This window comes from Callithrix jacchus, chromosome X, assembly GCF_049354715.1.
Source record: "Callithrix jacchus isolate 240 chromosome X, calJac240_pri, whole genome shotgun sequence".
Classification (NCBI taxonomy): Eukaryota; Metazoa; Chordata; class Mammalia; order Primates; family Cebidae; genus Callithrix; species Callithrix jacchus.
The window spans coordinates 11,372,366-11,399,714 of record NC_133524.1 but is presented as its reverse complement, the minus strand read 5'-3'; the positions used below and the strand labels follow the sequence as shown (position 1 = coordinate 11,399,714).

At 38.2% G+C, this 27,349-nt stretch overlaps 1 protein-coding gene across 4 annotated transcripts in view; it reads left to right on the top strand.

Annotated features, from left to right (window-relative positions):
* ARHGAP6 (Rho GTPase activating protein 6) overlaps window positions 1–27,349 on the top strand; it is a 537,825-nt gene that overhangs the window by 455,939 nt on the left and 54,537 nt on the right. For all 4 annotated transcript variants that reach the window (XM_035288889.3, XM_035288890.3, XM_054251125.2 and 1 more), the window contains exon 3: window positions 22,207–22,278. In XM_035288889.3, coding sequence (XP_035144780.1) covers window positions 22,207–22,278 — 72 coding nt within the window. The remainder of the gene's footprint in view (window positions 1–22,206; window positions 22,279–27,349) is intronic.

Here is a 27,349-nt window from a genome sequence, read left to right as displayed (position 1 = left end):
AATACTATTCCCTCAACAAGTAGTTCAGCAGTTCCTATTCCCTAAAATGTTGTGTGTTAATGCTGAGGAAGAAGTAAAAAAATATATACCCAATCTCTTCCATATTCCTGTGACATAAGCAAATGCATGAGTTAAAAAAAGTAATACAAAAATTGTGTAACTGCTATGGAAGGGCAACTCATTCGGACATGTAGCCAAGGAGACTGATGTGGACTGACTTAACACAAGATTTCAATCAGCTCCTTTCCCATCTTGTTGTCACCTCTCTCTCTCGTTGCTCATGAAATATTTTCTAGAAGCACAAAACTAAAAAGTGATTAAAATTGGGTACATTTTAATACTTACAAAACAAATTCTGCATTAGCTTTAAAAGGATACCCTTTAAATCAATACTTCTGAATACTTTCTTTTAAACAATTGTGTTCACCACTCATATGCTAAAACAACATAATAATCTTTTTTAACAGTCATTGAGTAAATTTTCTTTCTTATACAAATTCAACATGTATGTCCTAATTCTTGATTTCAAATGAAGAGTATTTGATGACCCTTCCTACAATTTGTTGACCACACATTGGTAAGATCTATACAGAAATTAACTAAGAAACATTCTTTCTTACTAAGGTTTTAAACACTTGGTCATTTCAGTATGCACATAGATGAACCTTGCAGTAATGATTGCCCTTCTGCACCTTGACCTCATCTCCAACAACAGTGTTCTCCTGTCCTCTACGTGACACTCACTTGCACAGTCATCCCCTAGATTTTGTCATTCCCAATGTCTGTAACATCTCACGTAATATTAATGATAGTAATGATAAAGAGCAACCATGGGTGAGATTGCATCCTGAGAAATTTAAATAAACCCATTACATAGTAACCCTTTGATCCTCCAAAGAACTCTGAGATAGGTATTCTTACCATGTCTCCTTTCGTAGAAAAGGAAACTGAGGCACAGAGATAATTTGCCCATGTTTCCAAGCTAGCAATGGTCAAACTGGAGTTGGATCCAAAGCAGTGTGGCTGCAGAGTCCCAGCCCCTGACCACTGCACTAAGCTGTTTCTCAATCTTCCCAGCCACCACCTCCCTGTAATTTTAGGTCACTCACTTCAGTACCATAGCTCAGGAATCTGTAGGGACCCAACACCCACTGAATGAAGCACTTTTCACTGCCCAATGCCCCACCCCCATGTGCTCAGGTAACTCAGTCCCAGCTGAAATTCCACAGCCAGTCATCATAACCCCATCCTGGCATCTATGCCCTGCCCAACTCTCCCTCTATCAACATGCTTAGCTACACCCCAACCCAACCCTATAGCGGCTCTTGCACAAATATGCCAACTGGACTGACTTTAACTTCTTAATCGCTATGACACTGACCTCAGTTGGACCCCTAATGCTGTGTGGCAATTACATTCCCCTAGGCCATGAGTCCACTAATGGGGCTCCCTCTCTGGGCTCCTGCTCTCTTCCTTCTTTGCTGGATGTCTGCATGAACTATTACTACCTGAGACATTGATACAATAGGTTAATATTAAAGCTAAAGCCGATACCAACAATTAGTTCTTCTTCTTCTTCTTCTTCCGTCTCCTTACCTTTCTGCTTGTCTTTGATGTATTCTTCAAGAACATTTAGCAACTTCAGTGAATGTTCATTACTATGTTTCTGCCTCTAACACATAATAAGTAACACATTCATACATCATAGAGAGATGAAAAATTAATCCTATTCAAAATAAAACTGACTTGACATAATTTATACTGTAAAGTAGCAAGGGAGTAATAGCAGCTGAAATCTTGTTTGGGGGGAAAGGTGAAATGAGTTATTCTTATTATGAAGGGATTCCTTCCTAAGTGACTACTAGAGCAGCTATCTTACATTCTTTATGTGCTGAAGACAAAGGAGCATTTACTGCACTATAAATTTCCCAGAAACCTTCATTTTCTCTAAGAGCAGTTTACTTTTCATTTCCTCTTACTGAACAACATATGGGTTCTCATAAATCGGTTCAAGAATATCACAGTCATTCATCCTATAAGATTTCCCAAAAGAAATACTTCACTTAACTATTTCTCCACTTTGGCACAACAATGATTTTCTAAAAGGAATAGTGAAAACAATTTAACTAAAATAGATAACTTATTTGCAATATAAGGTTATCCCTTTCTATATAAATGAGTATCATTAAACATCTACAGACTAAATGTTGAAGACATTTATCTTGTATTCAGCTACCATATTTCTAGAAATGGATGAAAATTAATTTTACAGGGAGACTATTTTTATCTGGAAGGCAAAAAGAGGTCATCTTCATTGGCTTCTAGGTAATATCTCTCAACTCTGTTAAACTGAGGTTATAGAACTAAAACTTACATGCTTAGGGAACAGTCAAGTAAAAATGTGTTGTTCACCAGAGACGCCAATATGTACAGGATAGTTTTTGAAATTATTTGCACCAACAAACACAAAGAAATGGTATAAATATTATTATGCAAAAATGCCAGCAATCATACATTTTTAGTCATATTGTTCTCAAACACGTTTAATTCTGTTCTTTGTTTTGCTGCAAGCTTTTGTATCCTTTTCGATCCTTTTTCTCTTTGTAGCAAGATCCTCTCCAATATAAGCCACATGGTAAATGAAAATGCATTAAAAGCTAATGTTGAAAAGTAGCTTCTTTGCAGATATTGAAATCAATATGGGACATGATGGTTCAGCAATATCAGAGGGATATTTAAAATGTAAAACACAAAGATCCTTTCAAAAAAGCAAGATTTACTCATTTTCTATAAAACCTTTCCGGTATTAATATTAGTTTTCCAATTCCAATTGGTGGAACAACAAATCACTTAATTGACAGATGATGGGAAAAAAAGCAAATAACAGTTTCTATTTTTTTAATGTGCAGAAAGGATTACAAACACAGACTTTATTTTCTACATTCACAAAATTTCCTACAACTCAAAGGACATTTTCATGAAATATTGTCACAACCCATTAATGTAAAGCACACAAAAGTATCTTATTTAATAAGACCATCAAAGGGGTAGAAATAATACACAATAAGGGAGGTATTTTGAAGCAATCTAGTGATTGATGCTATTAACTGTATTTTAGTAAAAGAAGCAATGTCCATGGGTATAAAAATTGGGATTTAAGCAGATAAAGAAATATGCTCAAAAACACGTTTGAAATATTTTCTGGGAGCTTTTTATATGACATTTTTATCCATAGTGCTGTGTTTCAGAAAACTATAATGCTGCAAAGAATGCTTTCCTAAACTTGGTTTCACATCAGAGATCTACCATCAATTGCTAAGAATAGTTTTCAGCAATCATAAGAGATCTGCACTGTAATACAAATATTTTTTACATACAGTCCCCATCTATAACGCTCAATGTATTGGGCAGCTTGCAAAACCAGCACTCTGTCACCACCAAGCAGAGCAAAGCTTTCCAAATACACTGCTTGTATGAATTATCGCTATAGAAGTGCTGAAAACTGAATTGAGCTTTTTAAAAATGAGTATTGTCTCCATTGTCTCTACAGAAATTTTCTCAAACTGTTTTGAAAATATGGTTCTATTTTCGCATCTGATAAAATAGATTTTAAAGCAACAAAGATATAGTGGTAAAAGGATCAATGCAACAATAAGAGCTAACGATCTTAACACCCAGATACATAGAGACTTAGACTCAATGAGACAGAAAATTAATAAGGATATCCAGGACTCGAACTCAGATCCGGAACAAGTAAACTGAATAAACATTTATAGAGCTCTCCACTTTAAATACACAAAATGTACATTCTTGTCAATACCACATCACACCTACTCATAGGTTTAAATGAAATATTGATTGGCCATTATTAATACCCATTTTTTAGAATAAAGTAACATTTCTGTTCTCCCTCCCTCTTTTTCTTCCTCTTTCTTCCTCTCCTTCACTCCTTTTTTTTTCTTTCCTTCAAAAAAAAGAAGAAAAAAAAATATGGTTCTATAACAGTCAGTGCAACTAATATTTCACATGGCAATATAAAATGTATGAGTTTTTGCATCCAAGTAATTACATGTTTCTCACTGGGTAGAAAAGTTATCTTTACTTTTCTACTATGCAGGTTATTGCTGGAATAATAATAGAAAATCATCCTTTTTGAGAATTCAGTTTTCTCTGGTACTTTAAAGAAAACAAAATCAGAAAGCTGTGACAATAGAATAGCTGAATTAGGAAGATGAAAAACTCCTATTAAACACTCTGAGTACATAGGGACAGGAAGAGGGGAACAACAGACACCTGGGCCTACTTGAGGGTGGCGGGCAGGAGGAGAGTGAGGATGAAAACCACCCAGCAGGTACTTTGCTTATAACCTGGGTGACAAAATAATCTGTACACCAAACCCCTGTGACACACAATGTATCTATGTAACAAACCTGTACATGTACCCCCAAACCTAAAATAAAACCTAAAAAAAACTGATATACAAGTTAATCTGTGTACACTAAAAGGAACAAATAGAGCTGTTTCTCTTCCAATGTCCTCTAATATCCCCCAATGAAATTTCCACATGTATGAAAGAAAAGCCATCCCTCTTGCTTCACCATTGTTAGAAGCATTCTCACATTCCTTATCAACAATCAACAAGGTAAGAAAAATTTATCAAATACATTATGTTAAATACTTAACATAATCTAAAATAATCTAAAATCGACACCCTAACATTACAGTTAAAAGGACTAGAGAAGCAAGAGCAAACAAATTCAGAAGTTAGCAGAAGACAACAAATAACTAAGATCAAAGCAGAACTGGAGGAGACAGACATGAAAAACCCTTCAAAAATATCAATAAATCCAGGGGCTGGTTTTTGAAAAGATTAACAAAATAGATAGACTGAGCCATACTATTAAAGAAGAGTGAAGAATCAAATAGACACAGTAAAAAAATGATAAAGGGGATATCACCACTGATCCCACAGAAATACAAACTACCATCAGAGAATCCTATAAACACCTCTATGCAAATAAACTAGAAAATCTAGATGAAATGGATAATTTCCTGGAAGCATACACCCTCTCAACACTAAACCAGGAAGAAGTCAAATCCCTGAATAGACCAATAACAAGTTCTGAAACTGAGGCAGTAATTAATAGCCAACCAACCAAAAAAAGCCCAGGACCAGATGGATTCACAGCCGAATTCTACCAGAGGTACAAAGAGGAGCTGGTTCCATTCCTTCTGGAACTATTCCAAACAATAGCAAAAGAGGGACTCCTCCCTGACTCATTTTATGAGACCAGCATCATCCTGATACCAAAACCTGGCAGAGACACAACAAAAAAAAGAAAATTTCAGGTCAATATCCCTGATGACCATCGATGTGAAAATCCACAGTAAAATACTGGCAAACCAAATCCAGCAGCACATCAAAAAGCTTATCCACTATGATCAAATCAGCTTCATCGCTAGGATGCAAGGCCAGTCTAACATTGGCAAATCAATAAACGTAATCCATCACATAAACAGAACCAATGACAAAAACCTCATGATTATCTCAGTAGATGCAGAAAAGGCCTTCGGTAAAATTCAACAGCCCTTCATGCTCAATAAACTAGGTATTGATGGAATGTATCTAAAAATACTAAAAGATATCCCATAGCCAATATCATACTGAATGGGCAAAAGTTGGAAGCATTCCCTTTGAAAACCAGCACAAGACAAGGATGCCCTCTCTCACCACTCCTAGTCAATACAGTATAGGAAGTTCTGGCCAGGGCAATCAGGCAACAGAAAGAAATAAAGGATATTCAAATAGGAAGAGAGGAAATCAAATTTTCTCTGTTTGCAGATGACATGATTGTATATTTAGAGAACCCCAGCGTCTCAGCCCAAAATCTCCTTAAGCTGATAAGAAACTTCAGCAAAGTCTCAGGGTACAAAATCAGTGTGAAAAAGTCATAAGCATTCCTATACACCAATGTAGGATCTTAGAGGTGACTCCTGAACCTTGTGAGTGCTAAGATACACTAAGGAAATGGGGTGTCTGAAAGGAGAGCCATAGCACACAGGGCTTGGGAGGGAGCCCGGGCCCCACCCACAGGGTGATAGCCATTGCACTCAAAGGGGAAGGGGTTGCTGGAAAGAGCCCTGGGGCAAAGTCCTAGGACCCCGTCCACTTGGCCTCCATTCTTCTGGGCAGCATTCCCAGCACTCCCCAATCCTGGGTCCTTGCTTCCTTTCCCAGGATGAGGAGCTGGAATATCGTGGGGACAGAGGCCTCAGAGAGCCACCTTCTCCCTGAGTTCACAGGAACCATGGGCAGCCCCTTAGTGGGAGGGCAGGCCTGCAGGCGGGGTGGCCCCACGCAGCCCCACCACCTGCATGCTCACTGAGCTGACCAATCAGTGAGGAGCTCAGGAAAGCCAGCTGGTTGCTCTCAGAGGAGCTTAGTGGTGTCTGCATCTGCAGGTCTTGTATGTATAATTTTTATTTATATATATATTTTTTAAATCAAAGCATGTATGTAATTTTGTGGCTGAGTTTAATTTTATCTTCATGCATAGAAATCTATAGACAACTGTAATGCAGGGACACTTTATAAGCATGAACTAACCTTTGAAATCTTGTCTAGGTGAGTCATGATTGTAGTTCATTATCAGTCAATTCTCTCCTAGTTGAGAAATACTCACACAGACACACAGGGTCCTCAATTAAACTGTGTCAGTGTGATATTTGCAGGAGGCTCTAGTGATGTGTGAAACACACAGGGAAACTAAGATCTAAGTTTATGATCTTCTGTGTCAATAGGAGAGAAGAAAAGGACTTCTGAATAACATCACCATCAATTGCCTCACAAAATCTCTGAAAGCAGTGCTCCAGGAGTTACAGTGATTGCATCAGGAGCAGCGGTCTTGGGGGCAATTGAGAAGGAACTCAGTTCTCTGTATAGCTCCACAGTTCCTGAAGCTTCTCCCAATTAGCAACATACAAAATTATCACCCCTACTTACAAGTGCCATAGGACCTGGGACCACTCAGAGTAAAGGGCTGTTTAAAAAAATATATGTCTAAAAAGAAACCAAAGAACATTACCCTCAAAAGGCAACTTCAGTAATCCAACTGTAACATTTTTGGGTACATATAATACATATATAGTCTAATATTCTAATAATATAGTAAAACAGATCAAGTTTAGAACAAATTAGGAGACATTTCCGGGTCAGATGCCAACTGCCTCTGCAATTTTGGGTGAGGTAATTAACTGCCTGGAGTTTCTGCTAAATTGAGGTTGGCAGGGTGCTGGGTTGACAAATTTGATCTTAAAAGCACCATATCTTTATTAGGGAGCTATTTCTTATATTAATAAGACTCCTTTACTAATTTAAAGGTGTTTTCCTTCCTCTACCATTTACAAAACTGTCTTCAGCCAGGCGCAGTGGCTTATGCCTGAAATCTCAGCACTTTGGGAGGTCAAAGCGGGCGGATCACGAGGCCAGGAGTTTGAAACCAACCTGGCCAACATGATGAAATTCTGTATCTACTACAAATACAAACATTTGCTGGCTGTGGTGGTGCTTTCCTGTAGTCCCAGCTACTCAGGAGGCTGAGGCTGAAGAATCACTTGAAACCAGGAGGCAGAGGCTGCAGTGAGCTGAGATCGTGCCACTCCAGCACTCCAGCCTGGATGACAGAGCAAGACTCTGCCTCAAACAAAAAACAAACAAACAAAAACTCTTCTCATAACTTATCTCCATTTCTGTTTTGCATTTGAACAAATGACACTTAATTCATCCAGATTTTTAAAGAGCATTGCTGGCTGAACTGTCATAAGATGAGGCTGGTTGTATCAATTACAAAATATTTACAACATCTCAGAGAGCTCTGAATAATAAATGACTTCTATTCAAATGATAGACTTTTAACATTTTCAAACTTGGCTTTTCAATAGGTATTAAGGCTCTCAATCTCATTCCATTTGTGAGTCTACTTTAAAATGGCTTTAATCAAATGTGTAACTTAATAGTTCTATTAACAGAAAAAAAGTTTTTCTCTATATTTTTTTTAATAATAATAGTAGCAAAGGATTCACACCAAAATCAATTTTCTAGATTAATGTTGGAATCTCCTGGTTTCACTTTTGAAAAACCACTCTTAATTTGCATTGTTACATTGTTTATAATGATATTTAAAAGCTGGAGGAATGTAAACTTCACAATAACTGTTTCATTTTTCAATTTGACCTGTCTTCAGTTTGTGGAACGTGTCTGAAATTTCACAGCTGTTTTTATTTATAGTCTAACTGGGGAATTTCACTTGTCAAAGATGCTATGGCAAAAGAAATGTCCCTTTGTCCATTGCATTCGGTGACATGGTTCACTTATAAGCCAACAAAATGTCAAGAAATACCACTAAAATCCTTTCAGCTATGAGGCTGAATTATCATTCTTTTCAAGTTCCTGCTTTTTGAGGGACTATTATAAGAGAAGTTCACAGGTAGAAGAATTGCATTAATTTATGTACCATGCTTACTATTTTTAATTTAGACAAAAAAAAAGTCAGATTCCTCTTTGAACCTCAATACCAACAACTTCAATCAGTAATAACAGGCTCTCCTGTTATTTTGTACCTTTTTTTTTTTGAGATGGAGTCTCACTGTGTCACCCAGGCTGGAGTACAATGGCGCAATCTCGGCTCACTGCAACCTCCACCTCGCAGGTTCAAGTGAATCTCCTGCCTCTGCCTCCCAAGTAGTTGGGATTATAGGTTCCCACCACCACGCCCAGCTATTTTTTTTTTCTTGTATTTTCAGTAGAGACAGGGTTTCACCAGGTTGGCCAGGATGGTCTCTTCCTCCTGACCTCAGGTGATCCACCCGCCTTGGCCTCCCAAAGTGCTGGGATTACAGGCATGAGCCACCGCACCCGGCCTCTGTACTACTTTTATTCAGCAGGAATAACAGTCTGTACTGATGGATGTACTACAGTTGTGCAAGGACTCCAGTAAACTGGCAGGCAGTGAAGAGATATGCTTCAGGAGTGTCACAAAAGTGGTGATAAATTTAGGGAGAATAGAGCCATCCATTCATCTGCCTGCCTCTGCTTAATGTATGTTGCTCAAACACCTCTATCAAAATGCTGCCCCAAATACAAAACTATACTATTAGACTGCCCTTCCTTTATAACTTTCAGGGATGATCATTGTCACTTGCTAATTGCCAAACTCTTTTACAAAGTATATATTCGATTTATTTCCCTGCATGCAACTGTATGACATATAGTTGTTTTCAAGAAATGATGACTAAAAGGTTCTGATTGAGAGACTTTTCATTTCTTTCTTCAAAAAATGTCAACTGGTTTCCTGCTGGTTCTTTCCACTTTAATTGGCTATAGAAATCCCAGGGGTGTCAAAAGCCTTTCTTCTTGTTGCCATAGAGTTGGCCTCCTGATAGTAACAGACACACTCCACTGACAGTTATTTCAGGATCAAGTAGATCCATTGGCCATGGAGTGATGGTCTTTTCAAGTAAGGCTAATTTGAGAGGTAATAAAATATTCACACACTTTCTCTTTTGTATTTGCTTGTTTTAAAATGCACTTCTACACATAAATGTTTTGACAAGATGAACAATAGATCTATTTTATCACATTACAAAACAAACAAAAATTATTATAAAGGTAAGTAAAAAATGACTGTAAGTAGAGCATTCTATTTGGTTATTAATTTTCATTGGGCTTTCAAAACATTTTTCTGTATAACATATTCAGATATATTGAATACAGCAATGCAGTCAGATGTTTCATATAAGTGACCGGGTACAGTGGCTCACACCTGTAATCCCAGCACTTTAGGAGGCTGACATAGGCAGATCATTTGAGGTCAGGAGTTCTAGACCAGCCTGGTCAACATGCCTAAACTCCATCTCTACCAAAAACACAGAAAAAATTAGCCAGGTGTGGTGGTGCATACCTGTAATCCCAGATACTCGGATGGCTGAGGCACAAGAATTGCTTGAACCCAGGAGGCAGAGGTTGCAGTGAGCTGAGATCATGCAACTGCACTCCAGCCTGGGTGACAGCAAGGCTCTGTCTAAAATAAAATAAAATAAAATAAAACATGTAAGTGTAACATGTAAGATTAAACATAATCTTATGTGGTGATACCTGAATTGTTTATTTTTTCTTTACTTTTATTTCACACTGGTATTTTTTCACTTGTTTTAGAGAGTTGTGTGTTCATAATGAAGGCTCCCTTTTCTACATAGTTGGTTTTCCCTTCTTCCCTTAACATTTAAAAAAAATTCTACAAGGCCTACACAATCAACATTCCTCCTTTTGATTTAAGCTACATTATTGATTTATCCCCAACAGCATTACAGTTTTTTAGCAGCTTGGAAATTGAACCAAATAATGTTTAATCCTCCCAGCAGTGAGATGAGGAAACATGCACAGAGCATTGCTTCCCAGAAAGCTCCCCCAAGCCTGGCATCCAGTGTGGTTACTGGGGCATATAAGCATGGAACGCTGTCTGCATGACTGAACGTAGTTGCCAGCCGCTCCAGAGGTCGAGACTGATACAGGTGGCCCAAAGCCCCCATTATAAATCACATTGTTACCATTAACTATCTAGCATAACTCAAAGCTCTAGATAAACAAAGACATTATTATCAGGTGGAATATTCCAAGGGTTTGGAGTCAAAGAACAGAACTTTCTTTGGAAACTGCAGGGTTTGGACAACACAGGCCTGCTGAGCTAACCTCCTACTGCACTCTCAGTGAGTGGCTCATTCAACTCTTATTCTGAGTTCTCGCTCTCTCTTTCTAAAATGTTCAGATCCTTATGAATGGATGGGAAAATCTGGGAAACACAGCACTCACTGTAAACACAGCATTCCTAGAATTTAGCTCCTCTTCAACAACCCAGGCTTTTGAACTGGGTCAAAGTCACTATGCCAGGATGATACTTTTTTTTTTTACCTTAGAATGAATTCCTCCCTGGTGGGTCCTCATCATCCAGGTAACAAGGTTCCTGGATGACCCATGGCATCCACAGGGCACACCAGAGTCTGAATCACAGCTTATTTTCTGGATTGCCCTTGGCCTTGGTAGGATGATTCCACATCTTCCAAATTCTAGATATCCTAATATCATGATATTTCTTATCCCTGTTTCTTAATGAAAGGGTAAATGGAGGTAAAGCTGTTTCTCAACAATCTGTAACAACACATTTTTCTTTCAATCATTCAGTACTTAATTGGAAATCAAAGCCCTTTTCTAATGTATTGATAACATTGGAAATTGATGACTACTGTGTAGTTGTACTTAATCTACACCATGCTAATTCCTAATATGGGCTATTGAGGCAGCAGAGCTGCAAGTGACAACATATGCACTTCTCTACCCCTCTGCCAAAATTCCTGGTGACTGTCAAATGAGCAGAGGACAGGGGAAACAATAGGAATATTTTAAAACTGTGGTTTTCAAGATTGGAATGTATTAATATCACACAACCTAATTATTTCCAAACTTTCTGTATATTGTTGGATATTACCCAAGCTTCAGAGCTGTCAGAGCAAACCTCAAAGATGAGGAGCCAACAGGTAAAAAGCCAAGCCAAACAAAACAGCCTGTTTCTCAAGGACTAGGATTTTCAGTTCAGTTACATTTCCTTGCCATCTAAATATCTAGATGCAATGACCCATAGATAAAGCCAGTGTAGAAAATATTTCAACCTAACATAATAGTGTCTAAAGGGGAGTAGTAAATGTTCTACTCAATTTGTTTCAGCCATTCTATTGGAATTCCAATTGATTTGAATTAATGGTAAATATATGGAATGTCATATAATGAAACAACCTATTTATAGCACGCAAGGTTTCATGGAAAACCGGTAACAAATCATGTGTTTTTTTTTTAATTATACTTTAAGTTCTGGGGTACATGTATAGATCATGCACGTTGTTACATAGGTATACATGTGCCATGGTGGTTTGCTGCATCCATCCCCCCTGTCACCTACATTAGGTATTTCTCCAAAATTAACCTTCCCCTACATTAGGGGAGGTTAATCCCTCCCCAATCTCCCCAACCCATGCTATCCCTTCCCTAGTCCCCCACCCCCAACAGACACCAGTGTGTGATGTTCCCCTCCCTGTGTCCATGTGTTCTCATTGTTCAACACCCACTTATGAGTGAGAACATGCGGTGTTTTGTTTTCTGTTCTTGTGTCGGTTTGCTGAGAATAATGGTTTCTAGCTTCATACATGTTACTGCAAAGGACATGAACTCATCCTTTTTTATGGCTGCATAGTATTTCCATGGTGTATATGTGCCACATTTTCTTTATCTTGTCTATTATTGATGGGCATTTGTGTTGCTTCCAAGTCTTTGCTATTGTAAACAGTGCCACAGTGAACATACATGTGCATGTGTCTTTATAATAGAAAAATTTATAATCCTTTGGGTATATACCCAGTAATGTAATTGCTGGGTCAAATGGAATTTCCATTTCTAGATCCTTGAGGAATTGCCACACTGTCTTCCACGATGGTTGGACTAATTTACACTCCCACCAACAGTGTAAAAGTGTTCCTATTTCTCCAAGTTCTCTCCAGCATCTGTTGTCTCCAGATTTTTTAACAATTGCCGTTCTAACTGGTGTAAGATGGTATCTCAATGTGGTTTTGATTTGCATTTCTCTAATGACCAGTGATGATGAGCATGTTTTCATATGTTTGTTGGCCTCATAAATATCTTCTTTTGAAAAGTGTCCATTCATATCCTTCACCCGCTTTTTGATGTTTTTTTTTTTTCTTGTAAATTTATTTTAGTTCTTTGTAGATTCTGGATATTAGCCCTTTATCAGATGGGTAGAATGCAAAATGTTTTTCCCATTCTGTTGTTTGCCAGTTCACTCTAATGATTGTTTCTTTTGCTGTGCAGAAGCTCTTTTGTATAAGGTATAAGGAATGGGTCCAGTTTCAGCTTTCTGCACATGGCTAGCCAGTTTTCACAACACCATTTATTAAACAGGGACTCCTTTTCCCTTTACTTGTTTTTGTCAGGTTTGTCAAAGATCAGATGGTTGTAGATGTGTCACATTACTTCTGAGGCTTCTGTTCTGTTCCATTGGTCTGTATGTCTGTTTTGGTACCAGTACCGTGCTGTTTTAATTACTGTAGCCTTATTGTATAGTTTGAAGTCAGGTAGTGTGATGCCTCCAGCTTTGTTCCTTTTGCTTAGGATTATCTTAGCTATGCAGGCTCTTTTTCAGTTCCATATGAAGTTTAAGGTGGAGAACATAAACAATTTGATGGAGCTGAAAAACACAGCATGAGAACTTCACCAAGCATACACAAGTTTCAATAGCCAAATTGATCAAACAGAAGAAAGGATATCAGAGATTGAAGATCAACTCAATGAAATAAAACAATAAGGCAAGATTAGAGAAAAAAGAGTGAAAATAAATAAACAAAGCCTCCAAGACATAAGGGATTATGTGAAAAGACCTAATCTATGTTTGATCGATATACCTGAATGTGACAGGGAGAATGAATTCAAGCTGGAAAACACTCTTCAGGATATCATTCAGGAGAACTTCCCCAACTAGCAAGGCAGGCCAACATTCAAATCCAGGAAATACAGAAAACACCACAAAGATACTCCTCAAGAAGAACAACGTCAAGGCACATAATTGTCAGATTCACCAGGGTTGAAATAAAGGAAAAAGTGCTAAGGGCAGCCAGAGAGAAAGTTGGGTTACCCACAAAGGGAAGCCTATCAGACTCACAGTGGATCTCTCAGCAGAAACCCTACAAGCCAGAAGAGAGTGGGAGCCAATATTCAACATCCTTAAAGAAAATAAATTTCATATCCAGCTAAGCTAAGCTTCATAAGTGAAGGAGAAATAAAATCCTTTATGGACAAGCAATTGCTGAGAGATTTTGTCACCACCAGGCCTGCCTTACAAGAGAGCTCCTGAAGGAAGCTTTAAACATGGAAAGAACAACCAGTACCAGCGCCTGCAAAAACGTACCAAATAGTAAGGACTATCAACACAATGAAGAAACTGTGTCAACTAACAGGCAAAACAACTAGCTTGTATCACAATGGCAGGATCAAATTCACACATAACAATATTAACCTTAAATGTAAACGGGCTAAATGCCCCAATCAAGACACAGACTGGCAAATTGGATAAAAATTCAAAACCCGTCGGTGTGCTGTATTCAGAAGACCCATCTTACATGCAGAGATACACATAGACACAAAGTAAAGGGAGGAGTAATACTTACCAAGAAAATGGAGAGCAAAACAAAAGCAAGGATATTAAAGGGTTGGAGGAAGATTTACCAAGCAAATGGAGAGCAAAATAAAAGCAGGGATTGCAATCCTAGTCTCTGATAAAATGGACTTTAAACCAGCAAAGATCCAGAGACAAAGAAGGGCATTACATATTGTTACAATGCAACAAGAAGGGCATTACATTATTGTTACAATGCAACAAGAAGAGCTAACTATCCTAGACGTATATGCACCCAATACAGGAGCACTCAGATACATAAAGCAAGTTCTTAACCTACAAAGAGACATAGACTTTCACACAATAATAGTGGGAGATGTTAACACTCTACTGTCAATATTAGACAAATCAATGAGACAGAAAATTAACAAGGATAAGCAAATCACTTTTTAAAAATCAATAGCAACCAGGCCAGGTGTGGTGGCCTACACCTGTAATCCTAACACTTTGGAAGGCCGAGTCGGGAGGATTGCTTGAGGCCAGGAGTTCAAGACCAACCTGGCCAACTTAGAAAAAAATGAATATCAACAAATACAGTGAGATCAAAGAATTCTAGCTACCATCTACTCTTGGTTTAATAATCTTAAATCCTTGAGAAGGCTGGCATACATGAAGCCTCTCCAGGAAGACATTTGAGGCAGAAAACTGGAATAGGAGCAGGCAGTGTGTTATTTCATCTTCTGAAATGGGGACTTTATTAACTCCCCTGAGTATAAAGTCAGAAAAGAAGGTATTTTTCAGGACTGTTTAATTAAACATCATTCTGTTTATCAAAACAGGGAAATGTGGCAGCAATTTCTAACCATATGGGATTTTTGAAAATATATGAGAAACATGCGATTATGTGTTTAGCTGACTATTATTTAAAATGTATGCAAAATCCTGAGAGGGCTTTTGAACTAAGTTCCTAAAATCATCCTCTGGTGCATCCTATTTGATATGCTGCTGTGTGCATAAAATTATTCAAATAGAAATAAAGCAGAATCTCAATGAAACCAACCCAGCCCCTTTAATGAGCTGCTTCTTGTAATTGCAGATATGCATAATTGTTTACTATGACTGTAATATAAGAAGACAAAACCTATAATTTTTATAAGGAATAGAACCAATATAAAAACAAAGGTGTTTCATACTACTTACAGAAGATAAATGTATCCTGCAAGCTGAATAATGGCACATCAGCTTGTGCTGTTCTAAATCATCCAAATATCATCAGTGCCTTTCATTACAGCCTCATGCCCAGTGCTTAAAAAAATCAAAGTTCACTTTCAAGGAACATCATTTAGAAACTGCTGATCTTCTAAGCTTTGGGAGGTCAAGGACAGTCTTATTTCCTTTATACCTACAAGTTTAATTTGATGTTTGCCGACATAGACTTAGATATAAATTTCACATCAAGATGCTAAGCAGAGCCCCATACAGAATATGTCTGAGTGGGGTTTGTTAAATATAAGATTATTTTTATGACTGGGACATTACAGATGTGATCATCAATGAATAAAAAAATAAATTTTAACAACTTTCTCTTGCATCAAGTTGAAACTCATGTCTCAATAGAGCAAGTTTCAGGAACAGGTGGGATTTCAGGTAACATGGAGAAGAGCAGCTCAGATCCACTTCTTAAAGGGGGATTCCCCCTTGACGTGAAGCCAGCAACTCACTCTGCATGCAGAACATGAAGCACATTTCCATGCCAGGGAGAGAAAGGTGTGACCTCATTCATTCACTCATTCCCTTATTCATTTATCTCATAGTTGTCAAAACTCCTAGTATGTGTTGGGCATGATACTACATGCTAAGTATATAAAATCTCTTTTCTAAACTCAAAAAGTTGTAAGCAGGTGGTAGCAGTGGTAAGGGTAAAATATACTTGTGAAAGGAAGAAATTACAGTCACAAGAGCTACAATAGATAGTAAGCGATATAGGAGCCACAGGGGAAAAGGACAGATTATTTATAGTGTAGATAGGGAAGACTTTACAACAGGAGAAAGTATCTGAGATTAGTTTAAAAGGAGAAGGACAAAAAGTTACTCCAGTGGAAAATTGGGACAAAAATTAGAAAAATGGGGCATTTTAGTTTGGGAATCATAAAAGGTGCAGCATACTTGGAAAAAAATAGGTTTTCTGTAAAACTGCAAGAGATGTCAGAGTCTGTGTGAGTTATAGTTTCAGGAGATAAAGTTGAAGATATTTGGGTCCAAAATCTTGTGGTATATTATAAGCCAAGAGAGAATATAGGTTTTACTTTTGCAGGTCAGTGGTTCTCAATTGGAGGCAACTTTGTGTCCCGTCCCTGGGATATTTGGCAAGGTCTATATTTTGCTGGTACAACTGGGGAGGGGGACAGTCTACTGGCATCTAGCAGGTGGAGACCAGGGATACCGCTAAGCATCCTACACTACACAGGGCAGTCCCTACAGCAAAGAGTCTGCCCCAAATGTCGACAGTGCTAGGGTGAGCAACCTTGCTCTAGATCATGGAGAGTAACTGAAAGATTTTACACATGGGAGAGAAGAAAAGAGGTAGTTTCTAGGAAGATGCTCTGACACCTTCTAGGAGGTTTGCCACATCATGATGGTCATCAGAATGCTGGATGTCAATAAGAAACAATATTCGCCTGCAGGGAGAAAGATCAACTAACTTCTCCAGCATCTACTCTGCACTGGACATTCAGTGTGTTATATCAATCCCCACATGATATTGGCAACTGCTACTTTCTGCAGCAGTGGGGAACGTCAGATGAAACAGGATGAGACTAGAGGCTGGGAGACCGTGTAGATCAATGTTCACTCTCACATGAAAACAGTGGAGGTCTGTACTGTAGAGCGTCTGTGGAGATGGAGATGGGAGAACAAAGAGGAAGATCAAATCAAAAGGAGTTTTTTACCAATTACATGTGAGAGGGGATTAGCCACCAAATGGAAGGTTTACAGGATGACTTTGAGGTGGCTGGTTCAGAAGAGTGGGTAGCTGCAGAGACTACAAAAGAAAGTCTCAGAGGACAGGTACCCACACTTGTGACCTTTGAGGTGCTCATGGGAGGTTCAGATGTAGATGCCTGGTAAGCAAAGGAAAAAGTAAGTCTCCAGTTGTAAAGAGACCTCAAACAGAGATGTGTTTAAGAGTTTCCAACGTCACGATGGTCATCAAAACACTGTGTCAGTAAGAGAAACAATAATTGCCTGCAGGGAGAAAGGTCAACTAATTTATTGAACATCTACTCTGTGCTGGACACTCTATGTGTTACCTCAATCTCCCCATGATATTGGCAAGGAGACTGAATGCAGACAGGCCTAGGAAGGTGCTCAAAGTCAGGCAGCCAGTCAGAGGCACAGCCATGCTTGCAATAGTGTCTCTCCAAACCAATCTCCATCCACTCATTCTTTGAATAGTATTTATAAAGTGAATTGCTGCATGGAGAGGAGAAAAACAGGTTGAGAAGGAAGACCCTGAGATAGGAAAAGAAAAGGTGAAGAATGATGTCACCAAGTCCAAAGGAAGGAAGAGCTTCAAGTAGTAGTTTCATTTATCAATTATAAAAAGACTCAGAGTCAGACCAGAGGATGTTTCTGTCATAAATTGCTATCCAAATGATATCAAGTCATGCACACACACACAGAGCTTTATCAGAATTAGAATGTGTACACTGCATTAGACACTGAGCATCATCAGGAACTTGCTGAAGTGGAAGGAGCAAAAAACAGAGAATAATTTATAGAAAAGTACTTAGCATTTGAGAAAGTAGAGCCAGAAGAACAGAAAGAAGGCAGGGTGGTTGCTAAAGGGAAGATATTCTACAGATGAAGATTCAGACTTGAGCATAGATGTAGGCTGAAGGACTTGAGTTGAAAAAACAAGGTTTAAGTATGCAGGAGAGAGGGTCTAAATGAGAGAATGAGGAGTTGGCCTTGAAATAGTGGTCTTCAATCTTGTTGAGCCCGTAGAGTCTCTTGAGAATCTTGTGAACATTTTTAGGTGTCTCCCCAGAAAAACATATGTAAACATTCACAAAACTGGGTATGATCTTAGGGAGTTCTTGCTAAAATCTCCCAAGCTTCAAATTTAACACACACTCCTTGAAAGTGAAGAGGTGCTATTAATGTTATTATAGAGGACAACAGGCTCCATCTAAGCTTCAAGCAATCCCAGATTGGTGAATTAGAAGTAGCTGGAGAATGTGATGAGTTGGATTTCCTCCGTGCTGACATTGATTAATGAGGACCGACTGAATCAAAGTGGCAGTTCCCCTGAAAAGAGCAGTTTGAGTTTGTTAGGAAAATGGTGCTCTGGAAATTGATTTCTTTCAAACAATTGGCCTCTGTGAAATTCCTGCAACATCCTTGTGTGAATCCAGGGTTACATGGATGAGCTCCGAAAGCCACTGATGTGGAAATTCCTAATGTAGAAAAGGTATCAGAAATCTTTCTGGAAACATTTACACCTGGATTATCAATTTGGTTTATCCCAGGGGAAGTATCCAGAGTGAGGAAATCAACAGGATCCCAAAGTTTTGCGTTCTATTTATTGAGTAAAAATGCATAGATTACTAGCCACATGACAAGCCCTATTCCAAGTGCTCAATGAACTAATTCATTAAATCCTCATCACAAGCCTACAAGATGGGTACTCCTATTATTTTCGTTTTACAGAGAGAGTGATGGGGGCACAGTGAGATAGCAGGGTTGATCTTGGTTTGGGTCAAGGAGTAGATCTGGAACCAGACTGTCTGTTTCCAGAGTCTGGCCTCCCACTTTTACTCTATGTCGAGAAAATTTACATATTATAATATGTTCACACATTCACTCAGTTGATTTTTTTTTGAGATAGAATCTTGCTCTGTTGCCCAGGCTGGAGTGCAGTGGAACATTCTTGGCTCATTATAACCTCTGCTTCTTCCTGGGTTCATGCAATTCTCCTGCCTCAGCCTCCCAAGTAGCTGGGACTACAGGCGTGTGCCATCACACCCAGCAAATTTTTGTATTTTTAGTAGAGATGGAGTTTCACCATGCTGGCCAGGCTGGTCCTTAAGCTGATAAGCTTAAGGATATTTTGGGCTGAGATGATGGGGTCTTCTAAATATACAATCATGTTATCTGCAAATAGAGAAAATTTGACGTGTTTTCCTAATTGAATACACTTTACTTCTTTTTCTTACTTTATTGCCCTGACCAGAACTTCCAATACTATATTGAATAGGAATGGTGAGAGAGGGCATCCTTATCTTGTGCTGGTTTTCAAAGGAATGCTTCCAGTTTTTGCCCATTCAGTAGTGTTGGCTATGGGTTTGTCATAAATAGCTTTTAGTATTTTGAGATATGTTCCATCAATACCTAGTTTATTGAGAGTTTTTAGCATAAAGGGCTGTTGAATTTTGTCAAAGGCCTTCTCTGTATGTATTGAGATAATCACGTGGTTTTTGTCTTTGGTTCTTTTTATGTGATGGATTATGTTTATCGATTTGCATATGTTGACCCAGCCTTGCATCCCAGGGATGAAGCCAACTTCATCGTGGTGGATAAGCTTTTTGATGTGCTGTTGGATTTGGTTTGCCAATATTTTGTTGAGGATTTTTGCATCAACATTCATCAAGGATATTGGCCTGAAATTTTCTTTTTCAGTTGTGTCTCTGCTAGGATTTGGGATCAGGACGATGTTGGTCTCATAAAATGAGTTAGGGAGGAGTCCCTCTTTTGTGTTGTTTGGAATCGTTTCAGTACCAGCTCTTCTTTGTACCTCCGGTAGAATTCGGCTGTAAACCCGTCTATCCCTGGACTGATTGTGGTTGGTAGGCTATTAATTGCGGCCTCAATTTTAGACCTTGTTATTCGTCTGTTCAGAGATTTGACTTCTATCTGGTTTAGTCTTGGGAGGGTGTAAGTGTCCAGGAATTTATCTGTTTCTTTTAGATATTCTGGTTTATTTGCATAGAGGTGTTTATAATATTCTCTGATGGTAGTTTGTATTTATTTGGGATCTGTGGTGATATCCCCTTTATCATTTTTTGTTGCATCTGTTTGATTCTTTTCTCTTGTCTTCTTTATTAGTCTGGCTAGCAGTCTATTTTGTTGATCTTTTTAAAAAACCCGCTCCTGGATTTATTGATTTTTTGAAGGGTTTTTAGTATCTCTGTCTTCTTCAGTTCTGCTCTGATCTTAGTTATTTCTTGTCTTCTGCTAGCCTTTGAATTTGTTTGTTCTTGCTCCTCTAGTTCTTTTAATCGTGACATTAGGGTGTCAATTTTAGATCTTTCCTCCTTTCTCTTGTGGGCATTTAGTGCCATACATTTCCCTCTACTCACTGCTTTAAATGTGTCCCAGAGATTCTGATACATGGTGTCTTCGTTTTCATTGGATTCAAAGAACATCTTTATTTCTGCCTTCATTTTGGTGTTTATCCAGCAGTCATTCAGGAGCAAGTTGTTCAGTTTCCTTGTAGTTGTGTGTTTTTGAGTGAGTTTCTTAATCCTGAGTTCTAATTTAATTTCACTGTCATCTGAGAGACTGTTTGTTATGATTTCCATTCTTTTAGATGTTGTTCATATCTATGAACACATACATAATGGGAGAGATTGATGGCTCTTGCCATCAATTACATTACACTAAAACTGATATACACAATTTCCCCTATACAAATTGTGTGACTACAAGAGTGAAGATTCATATGAACTATTTTTGTGTGTGTGTGGAAGAAGAGGGATTTTTGAAGTCTTTGAAAAGAAGGAAGGATTGAATGTGCCTGTTGATTATATTGTGATGTTCTTTTGCCTCCAAAAAATGTAGAATCGGGAACATCCACAACTGTGAGGATACCAAGAAAGCTCATTTCTATTTCATAATACTTACTGTGTTTTTTCCTGATATTATAGTCTTGCTTTTAAATGTATTGGGCTGAATCTCTTTCTTTACATTTTTAGTGTGTCCTGCACAAATAATTCTTAGTCATTTTTTTCACTATACATTTCCTTGCGGCATAGTCTACATGTCCCCTATTTGATCACAGTGTAGATTCTGAATTTGCACCTCCCACATGTTAAGTTGACAGCTGCATAACCTCAAAATGCACTCTGGCAATGATGAATGCAAATATTTTATGATGACATCCCAGGAATTTGATTGCAGCTGCCCACTGATATGAGTGGTATCTTTATTATTTGGTGAATTAAACAGACACATTAAGTATATTTGTAGCCAATGCTAGATTGTAAAAGAATATATTTCTTATAGTGAACAGTGAGAAACAACTAAAATGTCCATCAATGGAGGAATGGTCAACTAAATTACAGTATAGCTATGCCATGGAACGCCCCACAAAGAAAGTAGCCTGACCTATGTCAGGCTCTCTATTAAGTGCTTTATACTTGTTTCATTTAATTCTCACAACAACCTTATGAAATTCCCATTTTATAGATAAGGACAAGAAGACTTTTCCAAAGTCACATAGTAAATGGTGCAATAGTTAGATCTAAGTTCCGTGTACCTCCAAATCCATTTTCTTATCCAGTTATACTCGCCTAGCTCATGAATGTCAAAGCTATACATACTGTTAACTCTCTTTTCATGGAGATTTGGTTCAAGATGAAAATTAAGTTATATAACCACAGAGGAGAGGAAGACACTTAGGTCATAGTAAAATTAAACCTATCTAAATGTCAATGCTAAATTACTTCCAAAGGAGGTAAGTTTTCTATACATTCCATAACTGAAAAGATATTCAAGAATATACACCAAAATTCTGGCAATATGTGCTATCTAAGTCAGGATTTCATGTATTCTCAGGGCTCTCACTCTGTTTAAAATGACAAATTATAAGTGAAGTAAGAGAAAACCATACTTTTGCTCAAATATAATTATTGATACTGTAAAGTATCACTTGTATGTTTATCTTTATAACTTGTCATTCTTTTAATATTTACAGATGGACAAAAGAGAAAGAAATCTTTAAGAAAGAAACTGGATTCACTAGGAAAGGAGAAAAACAAAGATAAAGGTAAAAGATAAAGTAACTAATGCAAATCCATCTACTGTGGAGCATAATGGTTAAATTTGGAGGGGTTATTGAATTGCATAGATATACATGGTTCAACTCTGTTATGAAAACTGGATTTCTACAATGGAATGCCATTAAGGGCTGTCTTGGTCTACTCTTTTGTGTTTGAATAGCACTGTACTGAACTGATGAATTCAGCTGGTTTGAGGAGAGTTTGACCTCGGCCAAGTTTATGGTTCCAATTATGATTTCGACCAATCAACTATGTATAAAGAGGACTTGGGTTGAGTAGCCAGGGACAGCATCCTTAACACCAACCAGCTGTCTGGCAAATTCAGACAAGCAGGGTTAGTTGAATGGGAGTTTGAATTCACCTACCATGACTACTGGAAAGAAACAGTCTCATCCTCATGAGTTACTGAAGATAGGCCATTCTCAGCATTTTTTTTTCACCCAGTTGAAAAATATTTATTTGCAACTAACCTGAATGCTTACATTTTACTTTGTTACATTGCCTCAGCCAAGATAGGCTAAAGCAACTGCGCTTGATATTTTGGGGGTCACAGAGTCCTTTAAGAATCATTGACAACAATGATGCTCCACCAAAGGCCTGAAATTCACCCAGTGCCCACCCCATCACCGCCTAAATTAAGAATTCCTAGATCAGATATTCAGTTGAGTTAACAAGTATTTTCCTTTTTAAAAATCCAGGAGCTTTAGGGAATAGTCAGTGGCTGTCAATATTTTTTAACTCTCGTTTTAGATTCAGGGGTACATGTGCAGGTTTGTTATATAAGTAAATTGTGTGCTGCAAGGGTTTGTTGTACAGATTATTTCATCACCCAGGTAATTACCATAGTACCCAATATGTGGTTTTTTAATTCTCACCTTCCTCCTACCCTCTACCCTCAAGTAGGCTCCAGTGTCTCTTGTTCCCTTCTTTGTGTCCATATGAACACGATGTTTAGCTACCACTTGTAAGTGCATTCTCAGCATTTTTATGTTAGATCACAGTATGCTCATCATTTGCTTCATATGTTTTGGGGATTGTTTACTCTCATCACACTGTTTTGTGTCCCCTTCTGCATCTACTTAGGGAACTAAAATTTTAGGCCGGGTGCAGTGGCTCACGCCTATAATTCCAGCACTTTGGGAGGTCGAGGCGGGTGGATCATGAGGTCCAGAGATTGAGACCATCCTGGTCAACATGGTGAAACCCTGTCTCTACTAAAAATACAAAAATTAGCTGGACATGGTAGCACATGCCTGTAGTCCAAGCTACTCAGGAGGCTGAGGCAGGAGAATTGCTTAAACCCAGGAGGCAGAGGTTGCGTTGAGCCGAGATCGTGCCATTGCACTCCAGCCTGGGTAACAAGAGTGAAACTCCATCTCAAAAAAAAAAAAAAAAAAAAAACTTTAGCCACTCTCTCAGAGTTATTTATGGTCATTTAAAACTAATATTCTTCAAGCCCACATAATGGATGTCTGAGCCACATTGACATAGTCCCATTTTTTGCGGCTTTTTTTTTTTTTTTTTTTGACAGAGTCTTGCTCTGTTACCCAGGCTGGAGTGCAGTGACATGATCTCAGCTCACTTCAACTTCCGCCTCCTGGGTTCAAACAATTCTCCTTCCTCAGCCTCCTGAGTAGCTAGGATTACAGGCACACACCCCCATGCCTGGCTAATTTTTGTGTTCTTAGTAGAGATGGGGTTTCACCATGTTTGCCAGACTGGTCTCAAACTCTTGACCTTGTGATCTGCCCACCTCAGCCTCCCAAAGGGCTGGGATTACAGGCGTGAGCCACTACGCCCTACTTTTTGTGGCATATTTTTATGGCCCCTTATGAAGTGGTTGCTGAATGGTACAGTTATATGCATTTATTTTCATTTTATGTGACACAGTGAATGAGTCTTGAATGAGAACAGCCATACACATCTCATCTTGGAGTCCTTTTATGTAATGATTGAATTTCTGCTTTAAAAGTAATGGAAGGCAATGAAACCAAGGGTATTAAAAAATGCATTGGTATCAGTGTTGGATAAGAGCTGTCTCATACCATTGGTCTCAGTCTCTACACCTATATCTTGAACCGTTATGACATTTGGTTCTTTGGACTAACAAAAAGATGAAGAATTCTAAAGAATAGAAAACCACCATTTTACTTCCTTTCTCAACCTTACTACTGTTGTCATTTTAGACTGGATATTTATCAGGGGCAGGGGCTGCCCTGTGCATTGTGAGATGTTTAGCAGCATCCCTGGCCTCTACTCGCTAGATGTCAGTAACACCACCCTCAACCCAAGTATCTTCAGACATTTCAAATGTTTACCTCAAATTAGAAAAAGGAAGATAAAAATGTCAGTGATCTCTGCCCCTAACTACATAGTAGAATCACTTGTGAACCTTTAAAAATTCCAAGACCCCACCCAGGGAGTCTGCAGGGATACCTCAGGCGTGGCTATTTTTAAGAGCTTCTAATGTGCAACTTCTAGGATGAGAACTCTGATTCATATGAACTAGGATAATCACTAGAGCACGTTCTGTCACAGCAGAATCTACTGCTGGAATAATGAAGGCAAAGGGTTGTCCAGCTACCTATTATAGTCTGATAAATTATATTATATTTAATTGATTGAAATGTTTGTGCCCTTATTTTTGTAATTACCTAAATATTAGAGGCCAGCATTGCTGTTTTAAACTAGAGTTTTTGTTCATTCTATTCCTGCAGTAGAGCACTTTTACATCTCTAGATTAGAGCAATTTTCCATATGTATATAGAGCATATTAAAGGGATCACTCAGGCTGGTATTAATAATGCATTCTCTTTTAAATTTGATTTATTCTAGGATGATGATATTGATATTGGGATTTAAACACATCTAATGTGGACTTTAAGTGATTTTTCAGAAAGTGTCCATTTGGCTAGACTAAGCAGAATGAGCATTTTGGCAGGAGGAGCTAGATGTGTGTTTGCTTGCATGTACTATATACAAAACAGCAGGAAGCAAGAATTTGAATTAACAGGGAAGGAAGGTCCAGGGAAGTAACTGACCAATACATACTGGGCCATTATACATTTTTTAACTAAATCATATTTACATAGGCTCAGTGAAAACTCTGCAATGTTCTATACTGCCTCAATGGTAGCTAAGTGGGAAAAGGAAGGTAGGTCCTGGTGGTTCCAAAGAAAAGGCATATCACCCATCCAACTAATGGGAGAAATATCAGGCTTCATGGCGAAATTAAAAAAAAGGTTTTCTTTTTAAAAGTAACATTAATGTTTAAAAACAAAGTATCCTAGGCTTAAGTGAAGGTTAATTATATGGCATCTTTTCAGAACATAAAGCCCTGTCCATGTCAGCACTGGGAGTCATACATGGATGTCCTGGGAACCAAGGTGTGAGGGGAGGGGTGCTGTGCTAGTCTGGCACAGATGTAATCTATTCACATTATTTCCTTCCAGTTGGATATTAGCATTTAGGTTTGTAACCGCTGCACATGTTTAAAATGATCATTTGAATCCAAGAGTAAAAGAAGGAAAACAGGAAACTCTAAATGATCTCTTGAGTTAGGTCATCTAAAAATAACTAGAAGCAGTTTTTAGAATCGAATTGCTCTCCTAATAGAGATTCATAAATGGTTGATATGCTACCATATTAATTGATTTCATCAGAATGAATCATGTCCTGTATGTTATTTAATTGCCTTGTTATATAGCATATTATGTGACACTCCTGTGTTCCTCATGCCACTTAAGCAGTGCCCATGTGACTTTTGATTTACATATGGAAACTAATTCAAGATTGACAGTGGTTCAGAAATGTATTTTCATGCAGAATAATTCCAAGTCCTTAATTTCTCTTAGTTATATTTCTTGGTAACCAAAAGTGTTTTTAAGACTTTAAGAACTTCAGGAAATTTCTTTCTTGTGTCAAAAGGAAATCAGTGTTTTGGGGTGGAGGGGTAAGTCATTTTAAAAATAGCTACTTTGTTTTATTAATGTGCTTCCTAAACTGATCACATGGTGAATAGGTTTTACTATGATGTAACTCTGGGAGATTGTACTCCCCAATCCCTTCCAGGACATTTTCAGATTATGCCACATATTTATCCACATACAATCTGGAAAGAGTTCAATTCCGGCACTGTTCTTTATGGTGAAATCATATTGTATTATGTTTTATTTTCCTCACTGTCTAGGTATGTTACTGTATGTGAGCTGTGAAATAACACTATATACAAAGAGCTCATACAACTCTTAATTTTGCTCTATATTAAATAGCATATAAAGTATCAATTATCACTATGTAGAAATTCTCAAAGACATATATTGAATATTGTCAATGAGTGCTAGTCCTTCTGGGATAAGAAGAGAAGAAAGAACTAGGGGGCGTGTGGTTTCTGAGGTTAGGAAGGGGCCAGCTCACACAGTACTGGATCACAGCACAACTTTTTGATTTGGAAGTTCAGGAGAAAGATAATGGTACCTTGGACTGGGGTGAAAGTGACGGTGGATGTGGAGAGAAGTGGATGGAAAAGAGAGATAATGTGAAAGTGATATGATAACAATTTGATTATGGAGTGAAAATAGGATGTAAGATGTGAAGTATCAAGGTTGACTCTCAGATTTCTGGTTGTTCCACATGAAGAACAGGAAAACTTTTGGAAATCTGAGTAAGACATGATAAGGGAAGATAAAGAGTAAGAAATGCTTTTGGGACATCAAGATATGAAGGTGGAAGAAGTGGTTGGTGCTCAAAGAAGGGGTCTGAGCTAGAGGTAGGAATGAGGTTTGAAATTTCTATGGATGAAAGTTTAAGTTATGGGCATCATGCTATTACTTACAGAGAGAGACCAGAGTGATGAGGAAGGTTAAGAGTGAGCTCTGAGGACCTTCCACATTGAAAACTCAGGTAGAAGATGATAAGCCAGAAAAAGGGTCAAGAATGTAGCCATAGAGGTAGAGGAAAATCCAGTTCATACATCCAACATGTAAATGACAGGGAGCATTTCAGGGAATGTCAGTCAGGTTTAAAGGCTGCAAAAAGGGCAAATGAAACAGGGCTATC